The following is a 27,302-nucleotide window of genomic DNA, read 5'->3' as shown; positions in this document are numbered from 1 at the left end:
GCTTCATCTGTATCCTTCTTTCTACCACCATGGTGCCTAGCACAGTGCTGGGCAAGTTATGGAGCAGCGGTTTGGTTCTTAAAGTATAGTCCACAGACTCCTGGGGGTATTTGAGACTTTTTCAGGACGTCTGCAAGGTAAAAACCGTTTTCATGGTGTAGAGAGAAGGCCCTATGTATTATGAGAGCCTATCGCTCCACATGTAGCATAGTGTGTGTGTGTGTGTGTGTGTGTGTGTGTGTGTGCATGTGTGTGTGTGTGTTTGTCTCAAAGGAAGGCAGAGCCCTAGATTTCACCCACAGAGAAACTCCCCAAAGTTTCTAGGGCAGCTAATTGGGGAATAGGGACAGAATGGAGACATCTAGCTCCTTTCATATCTTCTTAGAGTCTTCTTTCCTTCAGCAACCTTAAGTGGGCTTGGCCTCTTCCACCTTCCCCCTCAATGATGGGAGTCAAAAGTGCTTGAAGCAACTTGAGCCTTGAAGAGTCCTCAAAGAAGACCGAAGAAGGTTGGAGCTCTCTGGCTCTCACTTAACTCCACCCTACCCCACAAGGGAGGTCATTCATCTCCACCAATAAGGAGAGCTTTGGGATGAGGGTTCCAATAATAATACTCAAGAAATATTTGGCTGTTAGAATACCACCTTCTTTTCCCAACTACTTATTTGTATGAAGCCTAATTTTCTTCATATACTTCAACCAAAAAATTATGTCACAAGAGACTGAATGCAGAATCAGATATGGGAATTCACCTATATTCTATTAAGATATACATTAAAGAGATTTGCAAAAATATGTGAAATGTTGCCACTCTTTTCACTTTTTAAAAAAAATAGTTATTTGTGTCAATATGTAACAATTGTCTAAACATTAATTAGTACATATTTAAAATGTATGTTTTAATTTCTAATATGGTAAATATTGATAGATATAACATATATAGACAAAATTTTGTTTATATGGGTCCTCTTTGGGGTCCATAATAATTTTTAAGAGTACAAAGGGGTAAAAAGCTTAAGTCAAAAAGTTTAAGAACTGCTCTTGTAGAGGGTTCAGTAGGTATTTGTTGATTTAACAAATGAATCAACTGATAAGCATTTATTAAATGCCTACTATGTACCAGCACTGGGTTAGGTGCTAGGGATACATAGAAAAAGATAACAAAATAGTCCTTGCATTCAAGAAGCTTACATTCTATCTGAGAAGATATTTTATACATAAATAAGTAATTCTGCTTGGCAGTATTGCTGTTCTGTCTTTTCCTCTTTACTCCAACTTTAAGTATTCTACATTAGTCACTCATTTCTTCTTATCCAGATTATTCTAAGAACTTCCTCTTAGGTCTTTCTTTCTTTAGTCTCTGCCCTTGCTTATACATTTTTTACGTGATTCACTGCTCAAATATTCTTCTGATAGCATTGTTTATTTCATTCCGGTCTTGATGCTAGAATTCAAGGCCTTCTATAATCTGGTCAGCCTTTCTAGTCTTATTTCATACTACATTGCATATTCTATGTTCTGGCTAAATCGCATCATTCTCTTTTATATCCCTCCATACCCTGTCTGCTGTCTTCTCTATGCCTTTGCTTATATCGATCTCTTTGCCTAGAATGCAACCCCACACTCCCCAAATCTCTATCCATTGAATTCCTTCCCTTCTAACAAGGCCTAACTCAGTCGCCGTATCCTCTGTCATTTACCTTTTTATTTAAAAGCGCTTTCTTTCTCCTCAGCTTTTTATTGTGCTTTGCCAGGATGTATAATGTCTTCTTCCACCCTCCCTCAATTATATTGGCAGCTCTTTGAGAGCAGGATCAGTGTCTTTGTATTTTCATTGCTCAGCCCAGCACCTCCCACAAAGTATAAAGTTCATACTTTTTTGTTGAATTGAAATGAATTAACAAGCATACCTTATATTTGCATAGTAATTTACAGAGCTTTACACATATATCTTCTCATCGAATCTTCACAATTCTATGAGCTAAATAAGGTAAAAATCTCCATTCATAAATGAGAAAGCTGAATCTCATAGAGAATAAAACCCCAGAGAAATTTCAAAAACATGTATAAGGTGCAGTACAGGTATCAGGTATAGGACAATGGTTTATTTCCTCTACCACCGAAGCTAACTGAAATGCAAAGAACTCACAGGCACACATAAACAAATACAAAAATACCGAACAACCTGAGACATAACAAATAGTCCATTGTATTCATATACTACTCCTGAAAAGGAAAGACCTTTGTGGGATTGCTGAACAGATATTTCACATTAATCACAAGCCTGCACTGTCCTAGAAACTTATAACAATTTTTATGGAGGGTTGTCAAGGTTCAGATTTCTGGCCAGGTCAGGCATGATTTTTGATAGTCCTTCAGGTGCAGGATCATCCTGGAAATGATACTCTTCCCTGAACAATGAACTGGTAGAGACTCTCTGATTATCTGATGCATGAATCAACAGCTCGTAATTCACAAGGTAACCATCAAGGCTGGAAATGTCTCCCTTTGGGGGTCACTAGTCGCTGTCACGTATTTATGGGGAAAGATGCCAAGGCCAATTCAAGCAGAGAAGAGAAATCCCTTTCTCCCTTTCTGGAAGGCAGAGAAAGAGCTAGAAAAGAGTTTCTTAAGGATGAATTGGAGCAATTTTTCCTTGCATCCTTCACAGGTCACAAACAGAGAGGGGCTCTTCCCACATATATCTATGCCCCGAGTCAATCCTCAGGAGCAATTTCCAGCCACTGAGAACCAATAAGGAATTTACCATGTCTTTCCAGAAAGGTGCCAAGTATGCATGTTGTGAGAGATGGTAGAGGGCGGGGTGCTTCTGTCTAACTAAAAAGGCTCTGTAGTCATAATTTTATTTGGTAGGACCAGGGGGAGATCAACTAAATCAATCAAGGGTTTCCATGATCATCCCTGCTATAACTAAGGCCCCCAACCACAAATTCAGTGCTCCTTTCTCTACATTAAATGCCACTAATGTCTGCTGCGTATGTCATTAAGCAGCCAGGACCTCCCCATTTTCAGGCTGGTGGGTGGTAGGGCGGGTAACTGGTAATCTGGTAACTACTAACTGGTAGTCACTATTTTCTCAGTAGCAGGAGAGATAGTTAAGATCACCCTGAAGATTTGTGCAATCTTGGTCTCTGTAAGTGGGAGCCACAGGGTAAGGAGAAAGGAGTCTAAGGAGGAACTTATTGCCATAGGCCAAATGTAAGTGGGTCAGGAATCAGGGAGGGAAGTAGGGGCAGGCCCAGGAGCTAGTGCCAAGGAAGAATCAGTCCAGTCTGGAAGTTGGTTGGAGGGGGAGGGTGGAGGAGAGAGAGGAGAGCCACACAATTCTGAGGTAGGGGTGTTCACAGACAGGCAGGGTGCTTGCACTGAGGATGTCTGCTGAAGCAGCTTTCCTACTTTCTGCTCTAACACAGAAGAGTTAGTCTTTGGGTATCGTAGTTTTTCCGGAATACTCCTAGAAAGAGAGAAAATTCTTGGGTTTTTTTTTGGTGTATTTATGTGTTACTTTATACAATTTATAGATGGCTGCCCCACATTTTGGGGCAGTTAGGTGGCATAGTGGATAAAATGTTGAGCCTGGAGTCAGGAAGACCTGAATTCAAAACTGACCTCAGACACTGGCTGTATGACCCTGAGCAAGTCACTTAACCCTCAGTTTCTTCATTTGTAAAGTAAGCTGGAGAAGGAAATGGCAAAACATTACAGTATCTTTACCAAGAAAACCCCAAATAGGGTCACAAAGAGTCTGACACAACTGAAACAGCTGAATAACAAGAAGAACAAGCCCCATCTCTTATGTAGTAGTGTAGTGTAGATAAAGAATAAACTGCGTCTCCACTCTAGGCTAGTGAGGGGGTCTTTACTCTTGGCCCCTTGAGAGCAATGTCACTCCCCACCCTTCCTCTGCCTCAATTCCATCCTCTTGTCAAGTATGGAGTCACCAGACTTCAGCTTGGAGAATCTGAGAGGATTTCAGTGGCCCCAGAGGGAGAGCAAGAACCGGATGGAGAGCCCTTTCCTTGGCGAGTCCTTAGCTCTAGTTGTTGTATTTAGGCAAAATTTTGTAGTCCTGATTCCCTTTTATGGCCAACTTTGATAAAAAAAATACAGAACAGGGTTAATTTTTTTCTATCAAGTTTGAATTTGGAAACTGGAAACAGTTCTAATGGTACCTATTTAAATAAACCCACAAAAGTGATGTAACTCCTAGGATTTGAGAATAAAATCTTTACTACTAAAAAAAAAAAGATTAAACCGCATGCCCCACAACAGTTCACTGTTAGAGGAGAAGCACATGGGAACAAATTGTTCATGAATGTGAGTAAGGGAAGCTCAAATCCTGGAAAAGCTATGTTGGTGCTCTTCCATAAATGCAGTTAGGTAAGGGATAAGTAATGATCTTTCCCCCTCAGCTTAGCTTTGCTTCTATGCTTTCCCCTTTCCGATTAATTTTTGTGGTATAGAAAAAGTTTTAGAATTGAGAAATAGGGGTGACCCTGAACCCCAGATCCATAGGCAGTTCACTAGAAGAATCTAGATTTATATTAATAGTGGCTAGCTTAATTTAACTACAGGAAATTAACCAGGGCGTCATATAGACTTTCTAGCTCTAAACTAGAGAGCATTTTATTTTTCGTTTGAAAGACTCGATCTTTCTATTTCTACCAGAGCAGAAATGAAGGTGGTAGTCATAGGCCTGATCCCACTACTGATCAGCAAGGGAGATTTGACCTGCTCTGTTTTTGTCCTTCCTTAGGCAATCTGGTGCCCCTTCCCTCTCTCTGAGGGGTTCACCATAATAATATGAACTTAATGTGGATCCTTGATTAGCATAGGAGACTCCCGTTCAGAATGCCTGAGTTCAAGAGATCTAACCAGCCTCAACTTCCCCAGTCTGGAGTTGTAGGCACATGCAACTATGTTCAGCTAGAATTTATGACAAAGATTCAAACCACAGTAGCCAGGAAATATAGTTAAAAAAAGAATTAAGTCTGAGATCACTAGGGAGTTGGGTAAAGCCTTGCTCTATGTTTCAGAGATTTTGGAACCTGGGGTAAGGAAAGTCCTAGAGAGGAAAGCTGCTTCTAGACAAGTCTCTAAGAAATACAGATCACGTTTCAGAAAAAAAGCAGGAAAAGTTTTTTCCCCGTAGTCTGGGAAGATTCCCAACCCCATTGCTCTGTTCCTGTCTAATGACTGGGCAGGTAAAAGTTTTCGCATTTTTGAAAGAGCATTAACATCTCCCTATTCCTTGGAAAATCCATGGAATTAAAATTAAAGAAGCAATGGCAGAGGACACTCATCCTCTTAAGGAAGAGATAGTTAGAAGCTAGGAGCAGAGAAGCTCCACCAACTCATTCATGCCCAATGGAGTCGTCCCTGGCAGTAGCCAACAGCAGCCAAGGGACCAGCAGAGAGACACTGAACAGCAGCCACATGAGACCAGTAGGAAGCAATGCCCAGTGGAGATTCTGACAGAGATTATGCACCTGGAAGAGAGTACATGCTCCATGAAAAGTTTGGGGTGGGGGAGAGAGGACTTGTCAGGTGAGAGAGGATCATTGGAATCATCAGAAGACATCAGTGACATCAGTGGTCCTAATGTGTAAGAGACTTGTATTTTGGTCAAATATGTTGAGTATGTATGTATGCATATACCCCTCTATGCAAGTTCCTTGTACGTGTCCACTCTTCCCACTGATTATGTATGTATTTGTGGAAGAATATGCTCTAGGTTTCTGTTTTATTGCTACTTGTTTTACTGTGCTATTTCATTAAATGTCATTGCTTTAAAATGTTTGTGTCCTTTGACTAGTAGAGGTAACCACATTGGTGGGAGCTCATGAGGTCTTGGAGATCTACATGCGAATTTTGTTTGAATAATATGTCTATTTGTATATTGTTATATGCCCATGTATCTGTTCATGTATCTGTATGTTTGTATGTTTTTCTGCATGTTTAATGAATGATTGTGTATGTGTCCAAAGGAAAAGGGGGGACATAGAGAAGATGAAGTTCCATACCTGCTCAATAAATCTCTGACACTCTAGGAGAGAAAAGAGAAACAAAACAGGCACTCAGTTGCAGACATTATGTCCATTCTGCCATCCCACCCAAGGGTCACCTCTACATCCTTTGGAACGTAGGACATGGTCATTTCTATCCCCGCGCCATCTGGCTCAGGGATTACCTCTCCAGACTGAGGGATACAGGACATGGTCAGGCTCCTCAGCAGGCTATGAGGAACAGAGGCAGGTAGGTGGCACAGTGGGGAGAGTGATGGGTCTGGAATCAGAAAGACCGCAGACACCTACTAGCTGCATGCCCCTTGGCTAATCTCTTGACCTCTGTCGGCTTTAGTTTCCTCCACTGTAAAATGAAGACAATGATAACTACTTCCCAGGGTTGTTGGGAGGCTCAAAAGAGACAACATTTATAAAGCACTTAGCACAGTGCCTGGAATACAGTAGGTGCTTACTAAATGCCTTTTCTTTCTTCCTTCTTGTCCCATTCTACTCTCATAAGCTGTGTGAACTTGGGCAAATCACAGAGCCACTTCTGGGTTCCAATGTCACTCTGGGTAACTGGGGAGAATCACACACCTCTTAGAAACAAAAAGGAGATAGATGTAGTGCTTTAGTGGTTCCCAGTTTGGAGGCAGGCTGCTGACCTTTAGCAAGGTGATGTTCAGAGCCTTAGATGCCTCCTCCAGTTCAGTGATCAGGTCATTCAGATGAGTTTCTGCCTCAGAGATTTTGTCATGGAGTTCTTTCACCTCTGCTGAGACACTGTTCAGCCTGTCCAGCCACTGCTGAAGGGGAGAGCCCAACTGTCCCTCGGTTTGTTCTTTCTCCAATATAGCCTTCAGCCTGTCCTTTTCTGAGTCTATCTGTTTCTGCAGAAAAAAAACAGATGCTTAAGGACAGCAAAATGAACTCATCTTTCATCCCTGGTGGGGAGTAGACAAAGTGACAATCAAGAATCTGAATTGGTAATGGAGACAGAGCCAGGGAAGAGGATCACTCCCCCAGTCTCACCATCACCCCAAGGGACAGTTGCATTGGGCAGTTGTTGGTCACTGGCAAAAACAACGGGTTTGCAATCAGCGAAGTGTCCTTGTGTTTTCACTTCAGTTCTCTTACTTGTATCTCTTCATTTGTATGAAGTGGGGGTACCAGCTCTGTTACTGATCACCGAGAATCAAATGAGACAACTCGAATAGATAGCTACATAAATGTCAGGTGATGCAGTACGTCATTGTGTATGAACAACTGGCCTCAGAAACAGAAAGACTTGGGTTCAAGTCCTAGTCTGACACATCCTGGTTGTGTACCTCTTGGCAGTTCTGCCCCCACCAATGTTTGCCATCTCTTACATCTTACTTCTCGCCATATACTTTACAATCCAGCAACACTGGCTTCCTTTCTCTTCCTTGCACAAGGCACTCTATCTCCCAATTCTGTGCATTTTTACTGGCTGTGCCCATGCCTGGAATGCTGTCCTTGCTTATCTCTACTTCCTAGCTTGCCTGGCTTCCTTTGAGTACCAGCTACATTCTTATCTTCTATAGGAAACCTTTCCCCATCCGCCTTAATGTTAATGTTTCCCTTTGTCTCTAGTTTATCCCCGTGTATGTCTTATTTGTACATAGTTCGCATGTTGTCTCTTCCATTAAACTATGAGCTCCTTGAGGACAGCAGGTGTCTTTTACCTTTCTTTGTATCCTTAGTGCTTAGCACAGTGTCTGACACACAGTAGGCACTTAATAAGTGCTTGTTGATTTGAGAGAAGGTGCCCACCTGCATTAGTGCAGGCTTTCCCCATTTGAAAATTTCCAATATCAATGAAATCATAGGTCTAGTCACTATTCCATATATAATGTCAACTCTAATTACCTCATATTTGTTCCCAAGAGACATGTGACCCATGGATTGAACCCAGGCCACTTCTCTTTGATCTCCTTTCTATAAACATTAGCAAATAGCTTAATTCTCTGAGTCTTAAGGTCTTTATCTGTAAAACAGGGTAATATTACCCCCATGAATGTACCATGTATCCTTCTCTCCCCCATTCACTAGACACTCCTTTCTGCTTTGCAGCTCCTTTTTACGTGTGGTATTTCTCTATTTGGTTGTGAGCCCCTGAGAGCAGAGACTGTCTTTTGCCTTTTTTTGTATCCCCACTACTTAGCACAGTGCCTGACACATAGTAGTGCTTCATAAACGCTTATTGACTGATGGTAGATAGATGCGTAGAAATCATAAAACACGAACACAGGCACAGATTTCCTCTACCTCTACACAATAATATGCACCCTTGTGTTCAAAGAAATACATTTGCATTCAAAGTCATACCATGAGAAGCAAAATCATGGACATAAGAGGTGATTCTTGTTAAGGCTTTAGGGACCTACCAGCAGGGTGTGGAGTTTTTGCTTTTCCTCAGGAAGGTGCCAAGGTTCCCCTAAGAACTTCCGGAGCTTTCTCACTTTTCGGTGGATCCGTTCCTGAGGAGACAGGAGCTTCTTTGTAATTATTAGAGGAATGGTACATCTACTCAAAAGAAGGAGTTCAGTGTCGACCTTCTGAACCTTAACCTCCCAGTTTTTTAGTCAAAGTCACCTTTTGAATGTCCATTCAAGGAGAAGAAAATACTTCTTAGCTTTTCATTCATGGAATTATCTCATTGTATTATGGAGGTTAGAGCTGGAAGAGACCCTGAGGGTCATCTAATCCAACCTTTTCATTTTAAGAGGATAAAACAGAGTCCCTGGAAGAGAGGGAGAGAGTGATTTGACCAAGGTCACAGAGATAATAAATGACAGAGTTGGTGTTTTAACCTAGACTTTCTGATTCCAAAACCCAGATCCTTTTGTGATCTGGCCCTAATCTACTTTTTCCAGGTTGTTTCCCACTGGGATAATAGACAGGAAAATAATAGAACTTCAGCAAGTATATCCCTAACTATTTTCTCTGACTTCAATGCCCTCTCCTTCAACTTAATCTCTACCATTGAGATCCTACCCATACTCCTTGGCCTAGCTCAAATGCCACATTTTCCAGGAAGTCTTCCCCGATTGCCTCAGTTGGAAGTGATCTCTCTTCTGAATCCTTAAAGTGCTGTACTTTTTTTCCTATGTATTTAACACATTCTTTCTTATACAATAGTTATTTGTGCGCCTGTCTTATGACCCAGCAGAGTCATAAGCTGCTCAAGAATAGTGCGGTTTGAGGGAAAGAATATTGGATTGGGAATCAGAGGCCCTTTGCTCTAACGCCATTCTCTTCCCTATCTGTGTGAGCTTGGGCAAGACATTTTAATGTTTCTGGGTCTTAGTTTCTATAGATATCTGACAATGAGGGACTTGGATGAGCAATCACTTCTAGCTCTAACCTTATTGCTCTCGGAACCTAGGTTACAGTCTTGTCTGTGCTTGGTTGTATGAGGATGGGCAAATCACATGACATTCCTGGGGTTCAGGGTTCAGTTTCTTCATCTGTAAAACGGGTACTATATATATATATATATATACACACACATATACACATATACACATATACACATACATATATATATACACATATACACACACACACACACACACACACACACACATATATATATATATATATATATATATATATATATATATATATACACATACATATACAGCTACTTTCCTCACAGAAGTTTTTTTAATGGAGAAAGCATCTTTCAGATCTTAAGGTGCTTTAGAAATGTAAGTCTTGCCCATGGTATGTACTGGGAAAATATTATTGAATTAATAAATGAATGACTATCATATATTGGGAACTGATGCTTTGTGAATATTGAAACATACTATATAAATTTGAACTACTATTATCTTCTAGCTCTTCATATGTGGGTGAAAGTGGACCATAGCTCAAGGGAAGGAGGGCAAGCATTTTCTTTCTCCTTTGTGGGCAGTACAACATGAAGGAATTAAGTGAGATTCAAGGAAGAATATCTCAATTAGGAGGAGACGGAAGAAATAACAGATATGATAGAAGTAAGAGTGACTTGGGGGAACTAAGGATGCCTCATGCACTAAAGATGGTGCCGCAGAGGGTAATGGCCCAGAGATGATTGGCTCTTATGGCTTTACCTTATAGTGGATGATGGCTGTATCAACGGGCAGGTCGTGGTGCGTTCGGTGTTCAGGAGAAGTGCGGCAGTAAGAACACAGGAAGAGTTGTTTTTCTTCACAGAACCAGCCCACTAATTTTTGGTGGTCCTCACAGGAGTAGCCTGCCCCTAGAATGCTCGGAGACCAGGGCTTCCGGCAAACAGAGCAGTTCAGGATGTCCCCGTCTGAGGCCTTTTTAGCTTGTTGGATGAGGCAAGCTTGGCAGAAGAAGTGCCCGCAGTCAGTAGTCACTGGCTCCCTCAGATGCTCTTGGCAGATGGGACAGAGTCCTTTCTCAGGACTGCTTGCCAGCTGGGGATCCATGACTGCAATTCTGTTGTGGTCTCTCTGCCTTTAGTCTACTCAATTTCCTCAAGCATGGATTAGATTTAGCTCCCCAACCTCAATTAATAAGGATAACATTAGCATGCATATAGATAGAGCTTTAAAACTTAACATTTGTAGAGAGCTTTCAGGTTTCCAAAATGCATTCCTTAGAACAACCTCATGTGGTAAGAAGTGCTAAAGGAAGTTGAGGTTTCAAAAACCCAGCCTCAAACAGTTAGTAGATACGTAGAGCTCTTGTCCAAACCCAGGTCTTTTAATTCCGGTCTACTGCTCCTTCACTGATACCACATCATACCATTCTTTACTCCATGTCAGCCAGTAAGAACTGTATAGACAGGAAGAAGCAGTGGGAAAGATAATTAAAAATAGTAGATATTTTTTTTCCTTTTTTAAATTTTTTTTTTAATTTTTAGTTTACAACACTCGGTTCTACACAATTTTGAGTTCCAGATTTTCTTCCCCCCTTCTCCCCTCCCTCCCCAACATGGCATGGAATCCAATATATCTTCCACATATAATTTTGCATTGAACTAATTTACACACTAGTCAAATTGTGGAGAAGAATTATGACCAGTGGAATGAATCATGAGAAAGAAGAAACAGAACCAAAAAAAAAACCCCAAAAAACAAAAACAAAATAGAGAAAAAAAGGGGAAAAAAGGCGAGCATAAAGTATGCCTCAATCTGCATTCATACTTCATAGTTCTTTCTCTGGATGTAGATAACTCTCTCCATCGTGAGTCCTTTGGAGTTGTCCTTGTACCTTGTGTTGCTGAGAAGAGCAAAGTCTGTCAGGGTTAGTCCTCACAGAAACCATATATCTGTGGTTGTGCATAATGTTCTCTTGGCTCTGCTCCTCTCACTCAGCATTATATTGTGTAGGTTTTTCCAGGTTGTTTTGAAGTCCGTATCTTTCCCATTTCTTATAGCATAATAGTATTCCATTACCTTCATATACCACAGCTTGTTCAGCCATTCCCCAATTGATGGGCATCCTTTTGATTTCCAATTCTTAGCTACTACAAAAAGAGCCGCTACAAATATTTTTGTACATATGGGTCCTTTTCCCATTTGTGTGATTTCCTTGGGATACAACCCTAGAAGTGGTATTGCTGGGTCAAAGGGTATGAACATTTTTATAGCTCTTTGGGCATAGTTCCAAATTGCTCTCCAGAATGGCTGGATCAGTTCACAACTCCACCAGCAATGTAACAATGTTCCAATTTTCCCACATCTGCTCTAGCACTTATCATTTTCCTGTTTTGTTATTTTAGCCAATCTGACAGGAGAGATGTGGTATCTAAGAGTTGTTTTGATTTGCATTTCTCTAGTCAGTAGTGATGTTGAGCATTTTTGCATATGCCTATAGATGTCTTTAATTTCTTCCTCTGAAAACTGTTCACATCCTTTGACCATTTCTCAATTGGGGAATGACTTGTATTCCTACATATTTGGCTCAGTTCCCTATATATTTTAGATATGAGGCTTTTATCAGAGACATTGATTGTAAAGATTTTCTCCCAAATTTCTGCTTCCCTCCTAGTCTTTGTTGCATTGACTTTTTTTGTACAAAAACATTTCAATTTAACATAATCAAAATTATCCATTTTGCATTTTGTAATACTCTCTATCTCTTGTTGGATCATGAATTCTTTTCTTTTTTTTTTTTTTTTTTTTTTTTTGCTTTTTGGCAGGGCAATTGGGGTTAAGTGACTTGCCCAAGGTCACACAGCTAGTACTTGTGTCAAGTGTCTGAGGCCGGATTTGAACTCAGGTCCTCCTGACTCCAGGGCCGGTGCTCTACTGACTGCGCCACCTAGCTGCCCCATGAATTCTTTTCTTTTCCATAAATCTGATAGGCAAACTATTCCTTGCTCTCCCAAATTGCTTTTAGCATCAGCCTTTATTCCTAAATCATGAACCCATTTTTACTTTATTTTGGTATATGGTATAAGATATTGGTCTATGCCCAGTTTCTGCCCTACCGTTTTCCAATTTTCCCAGCAGTTTTTGTGAAATAGTGAATTCTTAGCCCAGAACTTGCCTTTTTGGGTTTACCAAAGAGTAGATTGCTGTAGTCATTGACTTCTCCATCTTGTGTACCTATCCTATTCCACTGTTCCACGACTCTGTTTCCTAGCCAGTACCAGGTAGTTTTGATGACTACTGCTCTACAGTACAATTTAATATCTGGTATGGCTAGGCCACCTTCTCTAGCATTTCTTTTCATTAATACCCTAGATATTCTAGACCTCTTTTTCTTCCAGATGAATTTTGTCATTATTTTATCCAGCTCTGTAAAATAATTTTTTGGTAGTTCAATTGGTATGGCACTGAATAGATAGATTAATTTGGGTAAAATTGTCATTTTTATTATATTAGCTCTGCCTAACCATGGGGAACTGATATTTTTCCATTTATTTAGATCTGCCTTTATTCGCGTGTTTCATAATTATGTTCATATAGTCCCTGGGTTTGTCTTGGCAGATGGACTCCCAAATATTTTATAGTGTCTACAGTAACTTTGAATGGAATTTCTCTTTCTATCTCTTGCTGTTGGGCTTTGTTAGTAATGTATGGGAATGCCGAGGATTTATGTGGGTTTATTTTATATCCTACAACTTTGCTAAAGTTGTTTATTATTTCAAGTAGTTTTTTACTTGATTCTCTAGGATTATCTAAGTAAATCACCATATCATCTGCAAAAAGTGATAATTTAGCTTCTTCTTTGCCCATTCTAATTCCTTCAATTTCTTTTTCTTCTCTTATTGCTACAGCTAACGTTTCTAGTACCAAATTGAATAGTAGGGGTGATAATGGACATCCTTGTTTCACCCCTGATCTTATTGAGAATGCATCTAGCTTATCCCCATTACAAATAATGCTTGTTGATGGTTTTAGGTGGATGCTACTTATAATTTTAAGGAAGGCTCCATTTATTCCTATACTTTCTAGTGTTTTTAATAGGAGTGGGTGTTGTATTTTGTCAAAGGCTTTTTCTGCATCTATTGAGATGATCATATGGTTTCTGCTGGTTTTATTGTTGATATTGTTAACATATTGTTGATATGTTAATTATGCTGATGGTTTTTCTAATATTGAACCAGCCTTGCATTCCTGGAGCAAATCCTACCTGGTCATAGTGTATTATTCTTGTGATAAGTTGCTGCAATCTTTTTGCTAGCATTTTATTTAAAATTTTTGCATCAATATTCATTAGGGAAATTGGTCTATAATTTTCTTTCTCTGTTTTGACTCTACCTGGTTTGGGTATTAGTACCATATTTATGTCATAGAAAGAATTTGGTAGGACTCCTTCTTCACTTATTTTCCCAAACAGTCTACAAAGTATAGGAATTAATTGTTCTTTAAATGTTTGATAGAATTCATATGTAAAACCATCTGGCCCTGGAGATTTTTTCCTAGGGAGTTCATTGATGGCTTGCTCAATTTCTTTTTCTGAGATGGGGTTATTTAGAAATTTTACTTCCTCTTCTGTTAACCTGGGCAACTTACATTTTTGTAGATATTCATCCATATCTCTACGGTTGTCAAATTTATGGGCATACAATTGGGCAAAATAATTCCCAATTATTGTTTTGATTTCCTCTTCATTAGAGGTGAATTCACCCTTTTCATTTTTGATACTGGTCATTTGATTTTCTTCTTTCTTTTTTTAATCAAATTGACCAAAGGTTTATAAATTTTATTGGTTTTTTCATAAAACCAGCTCTTTGTTTTATTTATTAATTCAATAGTTTTCTTGGTTTCAATTTTATTAATCTCTCTTTTGATTTTCAGTATTTCTAATTTGGTGTTTAATTGGGGATTTTCAATTTGTTCTTTTTCTAGCTTTTTCAGTAGCATGCCCAATTCATTTGTCTCCTTTTTTCCTATTTTATTCATGTAAGCATTTAGAGATATAAAACTTCCCCTAAGAACTGCTTTTGCTGCATCCCATAAGTTTTGGCATGTTGTCTCATTATTGTCATTCCCTTGAATGAAGTTATTAATTGCTTCTCTGTTCTCTCAAATTCTATAGCAAATTCTATTGTCTTCACAGACTCAGTTTTAGTCCAATATATTGATGACCTTCTACTAGCTTCACTTACTGCTGATTTCTGCCAGAGGGATAGTCACTATCTTCTCCTCCAGCTCTACCATCTTGAACACAAAGTCTTCAGGTCAAAGGTGGTATAAGTCTCAGGTTGAAGTTTGTTCCATCTGCTGGCATGCCTTGTATTTTCCAGAAATGCATACAGCCAATCCAACGCCTGTCAGTCCAAGACGTGAAGCTGTGATACTGCTGTCAGTGGATTCCATCATCTGGTGAAATAACTAAACCTCTTGTTGCTTTGACTAAAGAACAGATTCCAGAACCTCTGCAACTTGATCCTGAGCCTCTCACTGCTCTCACAGAACTTAAAAAGGCATTGATGTCTGCTCCAGCTCTAGGACTCCCCAGACTACAGTAAGCCCTTCACTCTATTTGTGCATGAACAAAGTGGAGTGGCTTCAGGTGTCCTCATACAATCGTGGGGATGAGCCCTGTAACACAATTGGGTGGTGTAGCTGCCGGTGCATCACCCTGCCTTAGAAGCTGTTTCAGCCACTGCTCTTTCAGTGTAGAAGGTTTCTGACCTGGTACTGAGAAATCCTCTAACTATTCAGTGCCCTCACAGGGGCAAGGCTTTGCTGCTATGTCACTGAACCCAAACCTTTTCTGATTAAAGCTTTGCCAGATATGAAGTGACTTTGCTTGGAAGGGAAAACATTACAATGAAGAGGTGCTTTGTCCTTAACCCTGCGATGTTGCTCCCTGACATTCATACCTCAGGTGAGCCTTTATATGGCTGTGCCTCTGTTGTAGACTTACACAGTGACCTTGTTGATGTTCCTCTGGACAATGGAGATTTGATCCTCTATGTGGATGGCTCCTCCTTTATGAAGGATGGAGAATGTTTCACAAGAGCCACAGTTGTCTTTGATCACAGGGCAGGATGTGCAGCCCCACTCCCTCCCCATTCCAGTGCTCAGGCTGCTGAACTGATTGCTCTCACCCAGGCCTGCCATCTTGCTGCTGACATAGATGTCATCAAATACAGACTCTTGTTATGCTTTTGGAATATGGCATGCAATTGGGATATTGTAATGGCAACGACACTGCCATACTCAGGATGGCTGCTAGTGCAGGTTCTTTTATCTGCTTTACTAAGGAAAGCAACTTTAAAAGGGTCAATGATCTTCTTTAATTACATAGAAAAAATACAAAGAGAAATAAAGACCAACAGATTGGGCTCTACTGCCTGAATCAAAGCTTTACATCCACCACTGAATCGAGAGAGCCTTTACCTCTGAGGAGTTGGGGGGTTCTGAACGTATGGTCACTCAGAGTCTCAACCAGGGAATCACAACAGATTTCTCATAAGCAAACCCCCAAGGCAAAAGCTCACCTCTCACAATATATACTCTTTCAGCTAATAGGTTCATAGCCAAAAGACACCACAACCCAACTCATTGCCTAATTAGCTTATGAACAAAAGGTGTGCAAGCTTTCCTATAAGCAAGCTTCCCTTAATGGGCTCCACATGAGGTCTATTAATGGGCAGGGAAGATCTTACACCGCCTCCCATTCACATTACAGATGTTGTGGTTACAATGAGGATTTTTTACTTCCTCTGCTACAGTTATTGGCAATTCTGACTTCGAGATCTTTCTGACACAAAACCACCCAGAGCACTTGCTATTGTGCATTGCTGCTGATACTGATGGAACTGGTCCTGTCTCCCTCGGAAATGCCTGAGTAGATGCAGTTGCCAAATCTGCAGCTATGGAAGGACCTACTCTCGTTCTCCCTCTTTGAGATTCTTCATCATCTTCAGAGAAGCCTGCAAACAACATTGATGCTACTCAATGGCATCCTCTTCCTTACAATAAGTCTGAAGGGGAGAAATGGAAGCAGTAGTACAATGCAGAACAGGTCTTTGGAGTCTGGGTCCCTCCTGAAGGTAAACTACTCGTCCTCTGGAGTTTTTGTCATCAGGAATGTCTTTCAGTTCATTCTAGTTGTCACTAATGGCACACAGGGAATAGTTGATTCAATTAAGCATGAGTGGGTTGCTCCTGGTATCACCTCAGTTGCTGCCTGTATAACTTAACATTGTCCCACCTGTCTGGCCTTTAATCAACATGCCTTAAAGACTACAGCTTTTGGTGGCCATCCCCTTGCTTATACCCCTTTTGAGCATTTACTTTATAGACTTTATAAACATGCCCAAGGCAGGACATCTGAAACACTTTTTGCTTATAGCTGGTCAATTAACTTGCTTGCTTGAAGCTCTCCCTACTTCAAAAGCCACTGCTGTTTTTGTTACTAAAATGTTGTTGAAAGAAATTGTGACCAGATATGACCCACCTGCTAGCATTCCCTCTGATACTGACTCTGTCCTTTCCCAAATGGATTCTAACCTTGGAATCTCTTCCAGATTCTACACTCTTTATCATCCCCAGAGTTCTGTTCAGATTGAGTGTATGAATAAGGAATTGGAATCCCTTGTCGGAAAACTGTGTTCTGAAATTCATGTGAAATGGCCTTTGGCTCTGTCCCATCTCAGAAGCCGACCAAGGGGGAATGTCATATCTCCCCTTATGAAATGCTTTTTGGACTCCCTCCAATAAAATCAAAACATTTTTCTGTAGTGTATACCTCATTGCTTGGAGGGGATACTTCTGTTGCCTCCTACATTTGGGAGTTATATAACAGACTGAAAGAACTTTAGCAAATAGGAGCTGTGGTACAGACTAGGCCACTGGACTTCTCCCTCCATGACTTTCAACCTAGTGACTATGTCTACATTAAGAATTTTCATTGGACCAGTGGAATTGAATCTTCCTGGAAGGGACCATTTCAAGTCCTGCTCATGACTCCAACAACCATAAACATAGGAAAGAAGAACTTGTGGATCCATTGTTTATACATAAAACCCATGCTGTTTTCTGATCAATGTTCTTATGGGATTCTTCTCAGAGCTTTCTTAATAAGACTCTTTTAGATGTAAAAGAATCACTTTTGCCCAAGAGAGTATGGATGATTTTCGTTATTTTAGCATTTACTAGCTTTGTGCTTTTGTATTTCGCAATGGCATTAGATGGACTAAGACCCTTACATACTATAGTTGTATTTTTAATGCTGTTTACCCGATGCTTGCCATGGAAATATCTTCCCTTTAAATTACATCTGTTGTGATACAGGGAAAGCAAAAGCAGCTTCCTTATTTCCTTCCCAATGGGTGGAAACTGCCTGCTATTTAGTAACCCAAACACTTACTGTTTTTCACCATGAAATGGGGATAGGGAAAGGATACTCAGAGACACAGGCCTCCCTTGACATACATTCCAATGCTAATTGTGGCCGTAATGCCTCTGCTTTGTACAGGTATCTACCCCACTAACTGTAAGGCTGAAAAGGATGAAGTCTTATTTATGATTCTAACATAAAATGCTGCATGCAAATTGATGGATCTCCATTTTGCTACTCCAGAATGTCCCCCTCCTCCAGCAAGGAAACCATGGTTATTAGTATTACTGTAACGTATCCATGGAGACGCAGATTTTTCAAGGAGGAGGTCGTTTATACGTGACAGGCACTGTTTTCTTTTTCCTCCAAACAGCTACCTACAGATGGACTCATTACATCCATGCTAGAGCCCGCACAAGGGCCAGACATTTGCATTGCCTCGTTAGAGAGCATACCTAAGCAGCCCCTTGGTTATAATGCAACCTTCAATGACAATACTGGCAAAAATTTTCCCATAACTGTCACTGAATCCACAATGACTAGAAATTTGTCTGAGTCACTTGCTTTGTATGACCTGACTCTTAATGAGCTTTCTTATGAAAACTCAGCCAGTGAATTCTTCTATCATAATCCTGCTAATTTGACAAATGATCCTGCTCCAAATCATTTCTCTTTAGACTGCCTTCTTGGGAAATTGGGAAAATACATTTCTAAAAATTTGTATGACAATCATAATTTTTCTTTTACAACTGTCACCTATAATGAACGCAACCTTACTAATGGAACTGTTAAAATCCCTGAACTTCCATGGGGTTTGGTAACTCCCTGGACAATTTTTTTTTTTATCTATGCTGGTGTTGCCTTTTCTTCCCTCCCACAAGGATGGTATGGGACTTGTGGGATTAGCTTATTTGATCCCACCTGTGACTGTAACTAATCACTCTATAGGATTGGTAGGAGTAAGAAGAACCAGGAACATGGGAGTATGCTGGTATCACTGAAAGCGAAGTAATCTTTGGGGAGATGGCAATCCTGTGGCCAAGTAAGGGGCTGGTTATTGCTTTTTGTGGGCCCCCATTCCCAGTCTAGCTATGACTGTAGTTGTAGACTCTGTTAGGGAGCTGTCTGCTACCCTGGAGAGTCTTGCCCAAGACGACTTTGCTGTCGTTCACTATTCCACTGCTGCTGTTTCAGGTTTGCAGGCAGAGATTGACTCCGTGGCTCATACGGCAATGGAGAACCCAATGGCTTTAAATATCCTGACTGCTGCTCGGGGAGGTGCCTATGCTGTTACTGTTCTGATGTAAACCACTCAGGTGATGTCATTGCTAACATATATGAACTTCAGAGGATCATGCGCCTGCAGTGGTGCAGAGTAGTGTGCCCTTCATCCTGGGGCTCTTGGGTTGCCTCTCTCTCTCAGGGCGAAGGAATTATTGCGTTGATCCTTAAAGGGGCCTTAGCTATTTCACGTACTATTACTCTTTTCTGAGCATGCATTAGTTGTTGTACAACATGTGCCTTCAAGTTAGCTACCAGATGTGCACCCAAAGTTTATCGTTGATGGTTTTCCTTTCTCTTCTCTTATCTCTAAAGACATTAACGGATTCTTCCTCAGTTATCCCTCTACACAAGATAGAAGTTGGTGTTTCACCTACCCTTCCTGTAATACTTCCTGAAAGACTAGACTGTGTTTCAACTCCTCCTGATACTATGAAAGTCACTTGCGATGTTTGTGAGGGTCTTGCTTATGGCTTCCATTATGGGGTCTATGCTTGTGAAAGCTGCAAGACATTCTTTTGCAGACCACAGAAAGTGGACATTGTTTTTAAACACTTTTTTTATGACAATAATTGTCCTCTGTCTTATATATGAAAATGTCCAGTCTGCTATCTAAAAAAACGCTTCCAGATAGGAATGTCCTTAGTCCTTCATTATCATCTCAACTTTTTCAAAGCTCAAAGAAATCACAGGGACCTAATGTTTCTGATTTATCTAAAGCAACTGGTGAATTATCACTCCAAATGGACAGGTTGTCAGGGATTATTGAAAAATGTAATACTTCTTTTAAGGACCAGCTAGATACTTTATCTTAGCAGGCCACAACCCTTATAGTAGAAATTGGTCAAACTTTAGCCTGAAGAGACAACTTGACGTTTCCCTTTTCACTGACCCTTAAGTCCCATTTTTTTTGTAACTCTAGTCTTCCACAAACTTTTGATTAATTGGTTACTTATCCAGTATGACTTCCTTGCTGAGGAGGGGTTCCCCGCTGCTTATGTTAAGTCATGTCAGGAGATGAGCAGATCCAAGATCTCAATGAGGAATTGATCCCCCTCTGCTAGGGCTCAAATCACAATCAGAAACCCCTTGTTGTTCCCACCAGACCATCCAGCCCTCTCTTTTCATTCTCTGATATGGCACAGAACTTACATACTTCTTTCAAAAGTGTTGATGAATACTATTCTGTTGTTTCTTACCAAAGTGTTTGTCTGGTATGTGGGAGTGTTTCCTCTCTTGGCCATAATTATGGTATCCTTATTTGTGGGCCACATGCCACCTTTTCACATGTAAAGAGAAATCCAGTTGTCCCATTACTCCCTACACCAGAGGATGTTGTTCTGGGGGCGACTGCAAGAATGTCTGGGTGTGAAGTTGCAGCCTTGGACGTGGCCAAACTAGATAGGACCAGATTTCATCCTTTGACTCTTGTCTCTGTAAGTTCATGGCTGAAGCTTCTGACTCTTTCTTGCCGCTGTCCTCCTTCACTCCGGAAGAAGATCCTGCTGCTTTTGTTTTACCCACTGTTCTCCCTGACTCGCCTCATGTTCATTTTTCATTTTTGCCTCTGTTATCCGCATCTGGGATGAAGCGAGTGGTTCCACAACAGATAGCTTTTTTTGGTGCAATTTGTGGTGGGTTTGCTGTTGGCCGCTGCTATGGGGCAGAATTGGCAGGAGCTTTTTAAAGACTGCTTCGAGGAAGCCATATAGTCTCACATGCTGCTTTAACAACAATTATTTAATGACGTTTGCTAACTACCTTAATCGTGCTGCATGTTGCCTAAAAAAGTGCCACCTCGAGGGCATGTACCTGGGAGTCCTTATGGTTGGGTCTTCTACAGAGTGTCATGAAATCTTCATGAGAGGTATTGACTCTAATTTTCTTTTTCTAAATTCACTTTTATTTTGGTTTTAGGTCTAAATTCTTTCTTTTTCACCTCTTCCTTCTCTCCCCCCCGAAAATGAGAAAGTAAGAAAAACAAAACCTAGTACAAACATGTGTTTGACTCTAATTTCTACCATCAACACCCTCTCATACTCTGCCATCTGTTCCAGGAAGCGTGTCATTTTCATCATAGTCATCCTCTCCACAAATGATTTCTAATCCACCTGTTCCTGAACCTGCAGTGGGTGGAACTTTGAGTCCTCCTTTCCAGTGGCTTTTGCTCCACCACCCACAGCAGTGACTGATACTTCCTTTTGTTTATGGACCTTAACCTATTCGTCATTTACCTCTACTCTCTATTTTATAGCCACCTAAGACTGTTTGTGTTGTCTGAAGGAAGGTGGCCTCTTATTGCCATAATGGAGCAACTGTTTGTCAAAATTGTTTGAATCGTTTTCACAAAATCAAGAGATTTCCAGAACCTGTGTGTAGGAAGAACAATGCTTGCTGGGCTTCCCTTGAACAAATGTGCTATGGTTCCCTGATTTACGTATCTTGTGGGTCATGTTACTAAGATGTACCTGTCCCTCATGATTCCTGGATAGTGAGAGAATCACCTCAGACATTTGTTATTACATTTAGTATATTACGATTTACTGTCTAATCAAATCAAACATAATTAGTATGTTAAGTTGTGCCCATTTCCCTCTTTACTAATGTCAATTTTGCACCTCGTCAAGGGGAATGCCCCCTACTGGTATTGAGTCATCCGTGGAGGACTGCCTTCCATGTGTTTAGACTGTAACAATCCACAGAAAGACCCCGATCAAAAGGAGGGGATGAGAAAGTTGATTCATTGAGGATTCCTATTCAAACTCTAGTCAGTATTAATCCACTATAATTCTATAAGGGGTAATGATTGTTAGTAATTATTTTAATATATTCATCTAGTAATACATATTTAGTTAATCATCTAACATAAGGTATAAGAATAAGCAGTGTACTAATTCCATATTTTGCATAAGTTACATAGGAATATAGATTCTAATAGGAGGGCCCTATAATAGGCCTCAAACTCTACTATAATGTTTACTAGCTATGGAGCTTACTTAAAGCATCCTGTTTTACTCAAATTTCATGTCCAAACCAAGCATGGGCAGTGAGTGGCATGGTATGGAAAGTCCCCTCCAATATGTTCTTGGAGCTATGTATAGCTTGTGCTGTCTCTTCTTGCCTAACCTAAGGAGGAGCCCATCCATCTTGCGATCACCTAGTCAGGGCCAATATGTCTTGCTTCACCCAAGTGGTAACTCTGCTGACACACCATTTTTTTTTTTATTTTAGCTTATGAGTCAGATGTCAGCCAGTGGAATTATTCTGGTTTTTTTTTTGTATAAGCATTTTAGAATGTCTAGGTATCAAACCCTATAACAATAGGGCCCTGGAAAGAGGGGGCATCTCAGATTGCGAGGAAGTTCTGAGGAACATGTCATTGGAGGGGGCTAGGTGACTTTAGTAAAGTATTTTGGCTTGGAGATCTGCCTCAGTTTCTCTTTCAGCCACTTGGGGTGATTTTTGTCCCCACACACTTTAAATAGGATGTCCTGCAACCAACATGTCCAAAATAGAAATAATTCTCTTCCCCTTGCCCCTAAACTCACCCCTCTTTTGAACTTCCCTCCTACTGAGGAGGGTACCATCCCAGTCACTTTGAGGGGGAGTGGATTATACATACATACGTACATATATACATACATACACACATGTATATACCTATGTGTGTTTATATGTGTGTGCACATGTGTAAAATATAGACCTCCTATATAAAAATATATTTAATGTGTATACATATGTGTGTATGTAGATATAATATATATACTTCCTATAACCATTAGCCAAAACCAAATAACCCTGGCACTCTAATATGACCTTCTGATGCAACGCCAGGTACCTGGACTTTGCCACGGCTACACCCTTTGGATTTCTGGAACTTGTCATCTGTCCTGCAGCTGAACTTTCTGTTATGTGCTCATTCCCCTACATCTCTTCCTGACCCCACCCACATCCCCACTCCTCTTAGAATGTGAGTTCCTTGAGAGCAAGGACTGATCTTGGCTTTTTTGTGTTTTATTTTTAGCACTTACCATATTGTTTGGCACATAGTAAGCACTTTTTCAGTCATTTAAGATGCTACCTCAAATAATAATTTGAGACTGAATTTTAAAGTCAATTAGAAATAGTTTTATTATCTCTTGGTTTAGATTCTCTGTGGCTTGGGATTACCAACTATTCGGAGATAACCAAAGCTGTGGGTCTCTGCCATTAGAAGGTGGGGTGAGAATTGACTGATGTTCCCCATAACTTTACTTCCTTGTCAGCCTTTCTCTCTATTTCATGAGCAGATTTCCAGAGTTAAAAGGAAGGAGAAGAAAGAAGCTATCTTGCTGATAAACTACTTAGCTCGTTTTGTGAAAGAGGAAAAGATACAGAGCCCAAAGCAGAGAAAGCAAGAGACAACTAACTCTCCTCAGCTTTGAATCACTCTGGCAAAGTCAACTTGGACAATTCCTTGATTACACAGGACTAATGAGAGATGGGGGAAGAGAACAATGGAATAATCATTTATTAAGAGCCTACTATGTGCCAAGTACTGTGCTAAACATTTTGCAAATATTATCTCATTTGATAAGGAAGGAGATTCCTTCCCTGACTTTGAAATTTCCCAGCCTCGCTCATTCATCTATTGTAATATCACCCAGCTTTTTCTCTTCTAGAAGTAACAATTATCATCCTACCTTGAAGTCTCCTGCTACCAATTCAGGTGATTTTCTTTTGCTCCAAGTCTCAGGAAGTCGGTGCCTGGGTGACAAGTTCTCTTCAAAGGGTGACTCTTGAAAGAGAGGCTCAAAAGCCTGTGGAACAAGAAGGAAGGGAACATCATAAATCAGAGATGAGGTCTACCCTTTTGGAGAAACTTTGAGTCAACAAGAAAGTAAAACTCCCCAAGAGGCCTGTTATCATTTTTTTCCTTAAGGGCAAGAAGTGGACTTTGGCTGGTGAGGGATGTGGCAGTGTTTGTTTTTGAGAAGAGAAAGTGCTAGGGCTCCTCCTCTCAGCTGCCAGGTAGGATAGAATCTTTGGGTAGAATAATAGAATGACAGAAGCAAATGGAATCAGTCTGTTCTCAGGCGTAGTGAAAAAAGCGCTGGATTTGGAATCCAAAGATGCTGGTTAAGATCTCAACTCTTTCTTTTGTTTTTTAATGAGTTCACGATTTATTAATTTTTTTGAGGGATTAAGTGACTTGCCCAAGGTCAAGTGCCTGAGGCCGGTTTTGAATTCAGGTCCTCCTGACTCCAGAGCCCCCGCCTCCCCGCCTCCCCCCGCCAAGTCCCTGCTCCCCGTGCTCTGCTCACTGCACCACCTAGCTGCCCTGTTCTCAGCTCTTTCTACTTGTATAACCTTGGATAAATTACTTTCCCTTTCTGGGCCTCAGTATCCTTATCTGTATGTAACGAAAATTTGACACATCCCTAGACCACCTAAGATGGTGTCGCTTATGTAGGAAAAACTAGGAATTAGATTCAGGAGAATGGAAAAGTGGAGCTTGTGTGGAATTCTATGCTGGCCTACCACATGGTTGGGAGTAGCCATTGGCCGCATGGCTGGAACTGTAGGTATCTTTAAAATGACTGGACTCAGAAATAGCCATGACTTTGGTGTCATTCACATTTGAGGATAAAGACAACTCCTTCACCCACAGCATATGGTAAGGGGTGAGGTTCCTTCTTTCCCTGTCTTCCCCTCTTGTTCCCTCCCCCTTATATGACTATGAGAACAGGACTTAGATCTTTGGTCTTTTCAGTAATTCTTTTATGGTCTAGGGGTCAATGAATACAGTCCAGGAGGGTGAGCCATAGGAAATGTAGAGTCCAGTAATCCAGGTCAACCCAACAAAAATGCCCTGAGGAGTAATCTGAAAACAGCCAGGCTAGCAGAAACCTGCATTGACAGTTTTGGACTTGAACTTGGTGGAACTAATGATATGTAGGAACTGAGCTAAACTGTGAGCCTAATTCCCTCATTCCTCCTTTACTCTCACAGAGATTAAAGAAGTATAAAGGGAAATTATTCCCCAAGGTACTGGGAAAAATGTTATGTATGTTTGTTCTTGCTGTATCATTGAAGTAAATATCCCTTTGTAAAAATATAATTCAGTGTTAAGTGATTGAATGGAAGTAGAGTGCTAGTCACTGGACTCCTCAAAAACAGGTGGGAACTTGAGCCAATGGAAAAAAAGAGACATCTCCTGACCTCTTAAGGTATCAGAGAACAGAGTGGAAAAGAATCCATAGATCACTACAAAAAAAAGCCTCTGCTGCAAACTCCAAGAGACATAGTGGTTAAATTTAACAATCCCAAAGACAAACAACATATTTTGTAAGTAATCAGGGGAAAGATCTTCAAATATAAAGGAAAAGAAATTCTGATAGAACAAGACTATTCTTCGCCCACCAGAAACCAAAAGAGGCAACAGAATAATGCATTCTGAAAAGCAAAGGACTTCAAGATATAATCCAAAGTGACCGACCCTGCAAACCTGAATCTAATCATCAATAAAAGAGATGAATGCTAAAGAAATGTTAAAGAAAGAAAATTATACTTCAATTTTCATTCAGAGTTTATCAGTTCTCTCTCCAAAGGTGGATAGCACCTTTTCTTTTTTTTTAATGGTATTTCATTTTTTATGAATTGTATGTCAAGAAAATTTTTAGCATTCATTTTTATAAAGATTTTGAGTTCCAGATTTTTCTCCCTCCCTCCCCTCCTCTCTTCCTAAAATGGCAGGCAATTTGATATATAGGTGCAATTATGTAAAATAAATTTCCATTTTAGTCACAATTGTTGGAGAAGAAACAGATCAAAAGAAAAAAAATAAAGTACATGAAAAAAGGATGCTTTGATCTGCCTTGAGTCCATCAGTTCTTTATTTGGATATGGATAGCATTTTCCATCATGAGTCCTTTGTACCTGTCTTGGATCGTTATGTTGCTGAGAAGAGTGTGTCATTCATAGTTGATCATCATACAATGTTACTGATACTGTGTACAATGTTTTCCTGGTTCTGCTCATTTCATTTTGCCTCAGTTCACACAAGTCTTTCCGGGTTTTTCTGAAATCTGCCTGCTCATCATTTCTTTTTTTTTCTTTTTAAAAATTTAAATAGAATTTGATTTTTCCCTAATTACACATCAAGAAAAAATTTTAGCATTCATTTTTATAAGATTTTGATTTCCAAATGTTTCTCCCTCTATCCCTCCCCTCTTCTGAAAATGGCAGGCAGTTTGATATAGTTTATACATGTGCTATCATGTAAAACATATTTCCGTATTCATCACAGTTGTGGAAGAAGAAACAGATCAAAAGGAAATAAAACCATGAGAAAGAATAAAGGAAGAGAAAAAAATGCTTCAATCTGCATTCTGAAACCATCAGTTCATTTTCTGGGTATGAATGGTGTTTTCCTTTGTGAGTAACTTTGTACTTGTCTTGGATCGTTGTGTTGCTGAGAAGAGCTGAGTCATTCATGACTGATCATCTAATGATGTTGCCAATACCGCATATAGTATTTTCCTGGTTCTGCTCATTTCACTTTGCTTCAGTTCATGTAATTTTTTCTAGGTTTTTCTGAAGTCCGCCTGCTCATCATTTCTTATAGCACAGTAGAATTCCATTACATTCATATACCACAACTTGCTCAGCCATTCCCCAATTGATGGGCATCCTCTCAATTTCCAATTCTTTGCTACCACAAAAAGAGCTGCTATAAATATTTTTGTACATGTGGGTCTTTTCCCCTTTTTTATGATCTCTTTGGGATACAGATCTAGTAGTGGTATTGCTGGATCAAAGGGTATGCACGGTTTAGTCGCCCTTTCTTTGAATTTTATGTTAAAGTTGGGCTCTGTTCATCTGAAGGTAGGGAGGCAATGTCCCAAGGTTCAGGCTTTCTCATGCTGCTGTGTTCAGAGGTAGCTCTGGAGGGTCTGCAAGTTTTTGGTGCTTTCGAGGTGGTGTTATCCCAGGAGAGGTATGGACACTGCTCTCCTGGTCTGCTCTCTGGTCTTTATCCTGGTCTCCCGAAACTGCAAGTGCCAGAGCTCCTCTTTGCCTTGGAACTGAGACCAGGGCCTCTGCTTCCTTTTGATCAAACACCAACACTCCTCTCCATTTTGGAACTGTGACCCAGAGCTGTGTGTGTGCAATAGAGTTGCCAATTAGTGCCAGCTGTACCCAGTGTCAGCAAAGGGTCTTCTGTAA

The 27,302-nt window shown here is 40.4% G+C and overlaps 1 protein-coding gene across 2 annotated transcripts; it reads right to left on the bottom strand.

Annotated features, from left to right (window-relative positions):
* Positions 1 to 1,911: 1,911 nt before the first annotated feature.
* Positions 1,912 to 24,007, bottom strand: TRIM40 (tripartite motif containing 40). Of its 2 annotated transcripts, none has more exons than XM_036766527.1 (6): positions 23,777 to 24,007; positions 10,148 to 10,841; positions 8,435 to 8,527; positions 6,692 to 6,916; positions 6,045 to 6,067; positions 1,912 to 3,475 (listed from the first exon to the last, which is right to left on the bottom strand). In XM_036766527.1, the coding sequence occupies exons 2-6, from the start codon at positions 10,490 to 10,492 to the stop codon at positions 3,229 to 3,231; spliced, it is 933 nt and encodes a 310-aa protein (XP_036622422.1). In that variant the 5' UTR covers positions 10,493 to 10,841; positions 23,777 to 24,007; the 3' UTR covers positions 1,912 to 3,228. The 2 variants fall into 2 exon arrangements, with proteins under 2 accessions (XP_036622422.1, XP_036622423.1); XM_036766528.1 differs by lacking the exon at positions 1,912 to 3,475 and adding an exon at positions 4,750 to 5,510.
* Positions 24,008 to 27,302: the final 3,295 nt, after the last annotated feature.

Source organism: Trichosurus vulpecula, chromosome 7 (assembly GCF_011100635.1).
Source record: "Trichosurus vulpecula isolate mTriVul1 chromosome 7, mTriVul1.pri, whole genome shotgun sequence".
Taxonomy (NCBI): domain Eukaryota; kingdom Metazoa; phylum Chordata; class Mammalia; order Diprotodontia; family Phalangeridae; genus Trichosurus; species Trichosurus vulpecula.
The sequence above is the reverse complement of the archived record's forward strand: the minus strand, read 5'-3'. Positions and strand labels throughout refer to the sequence as shown.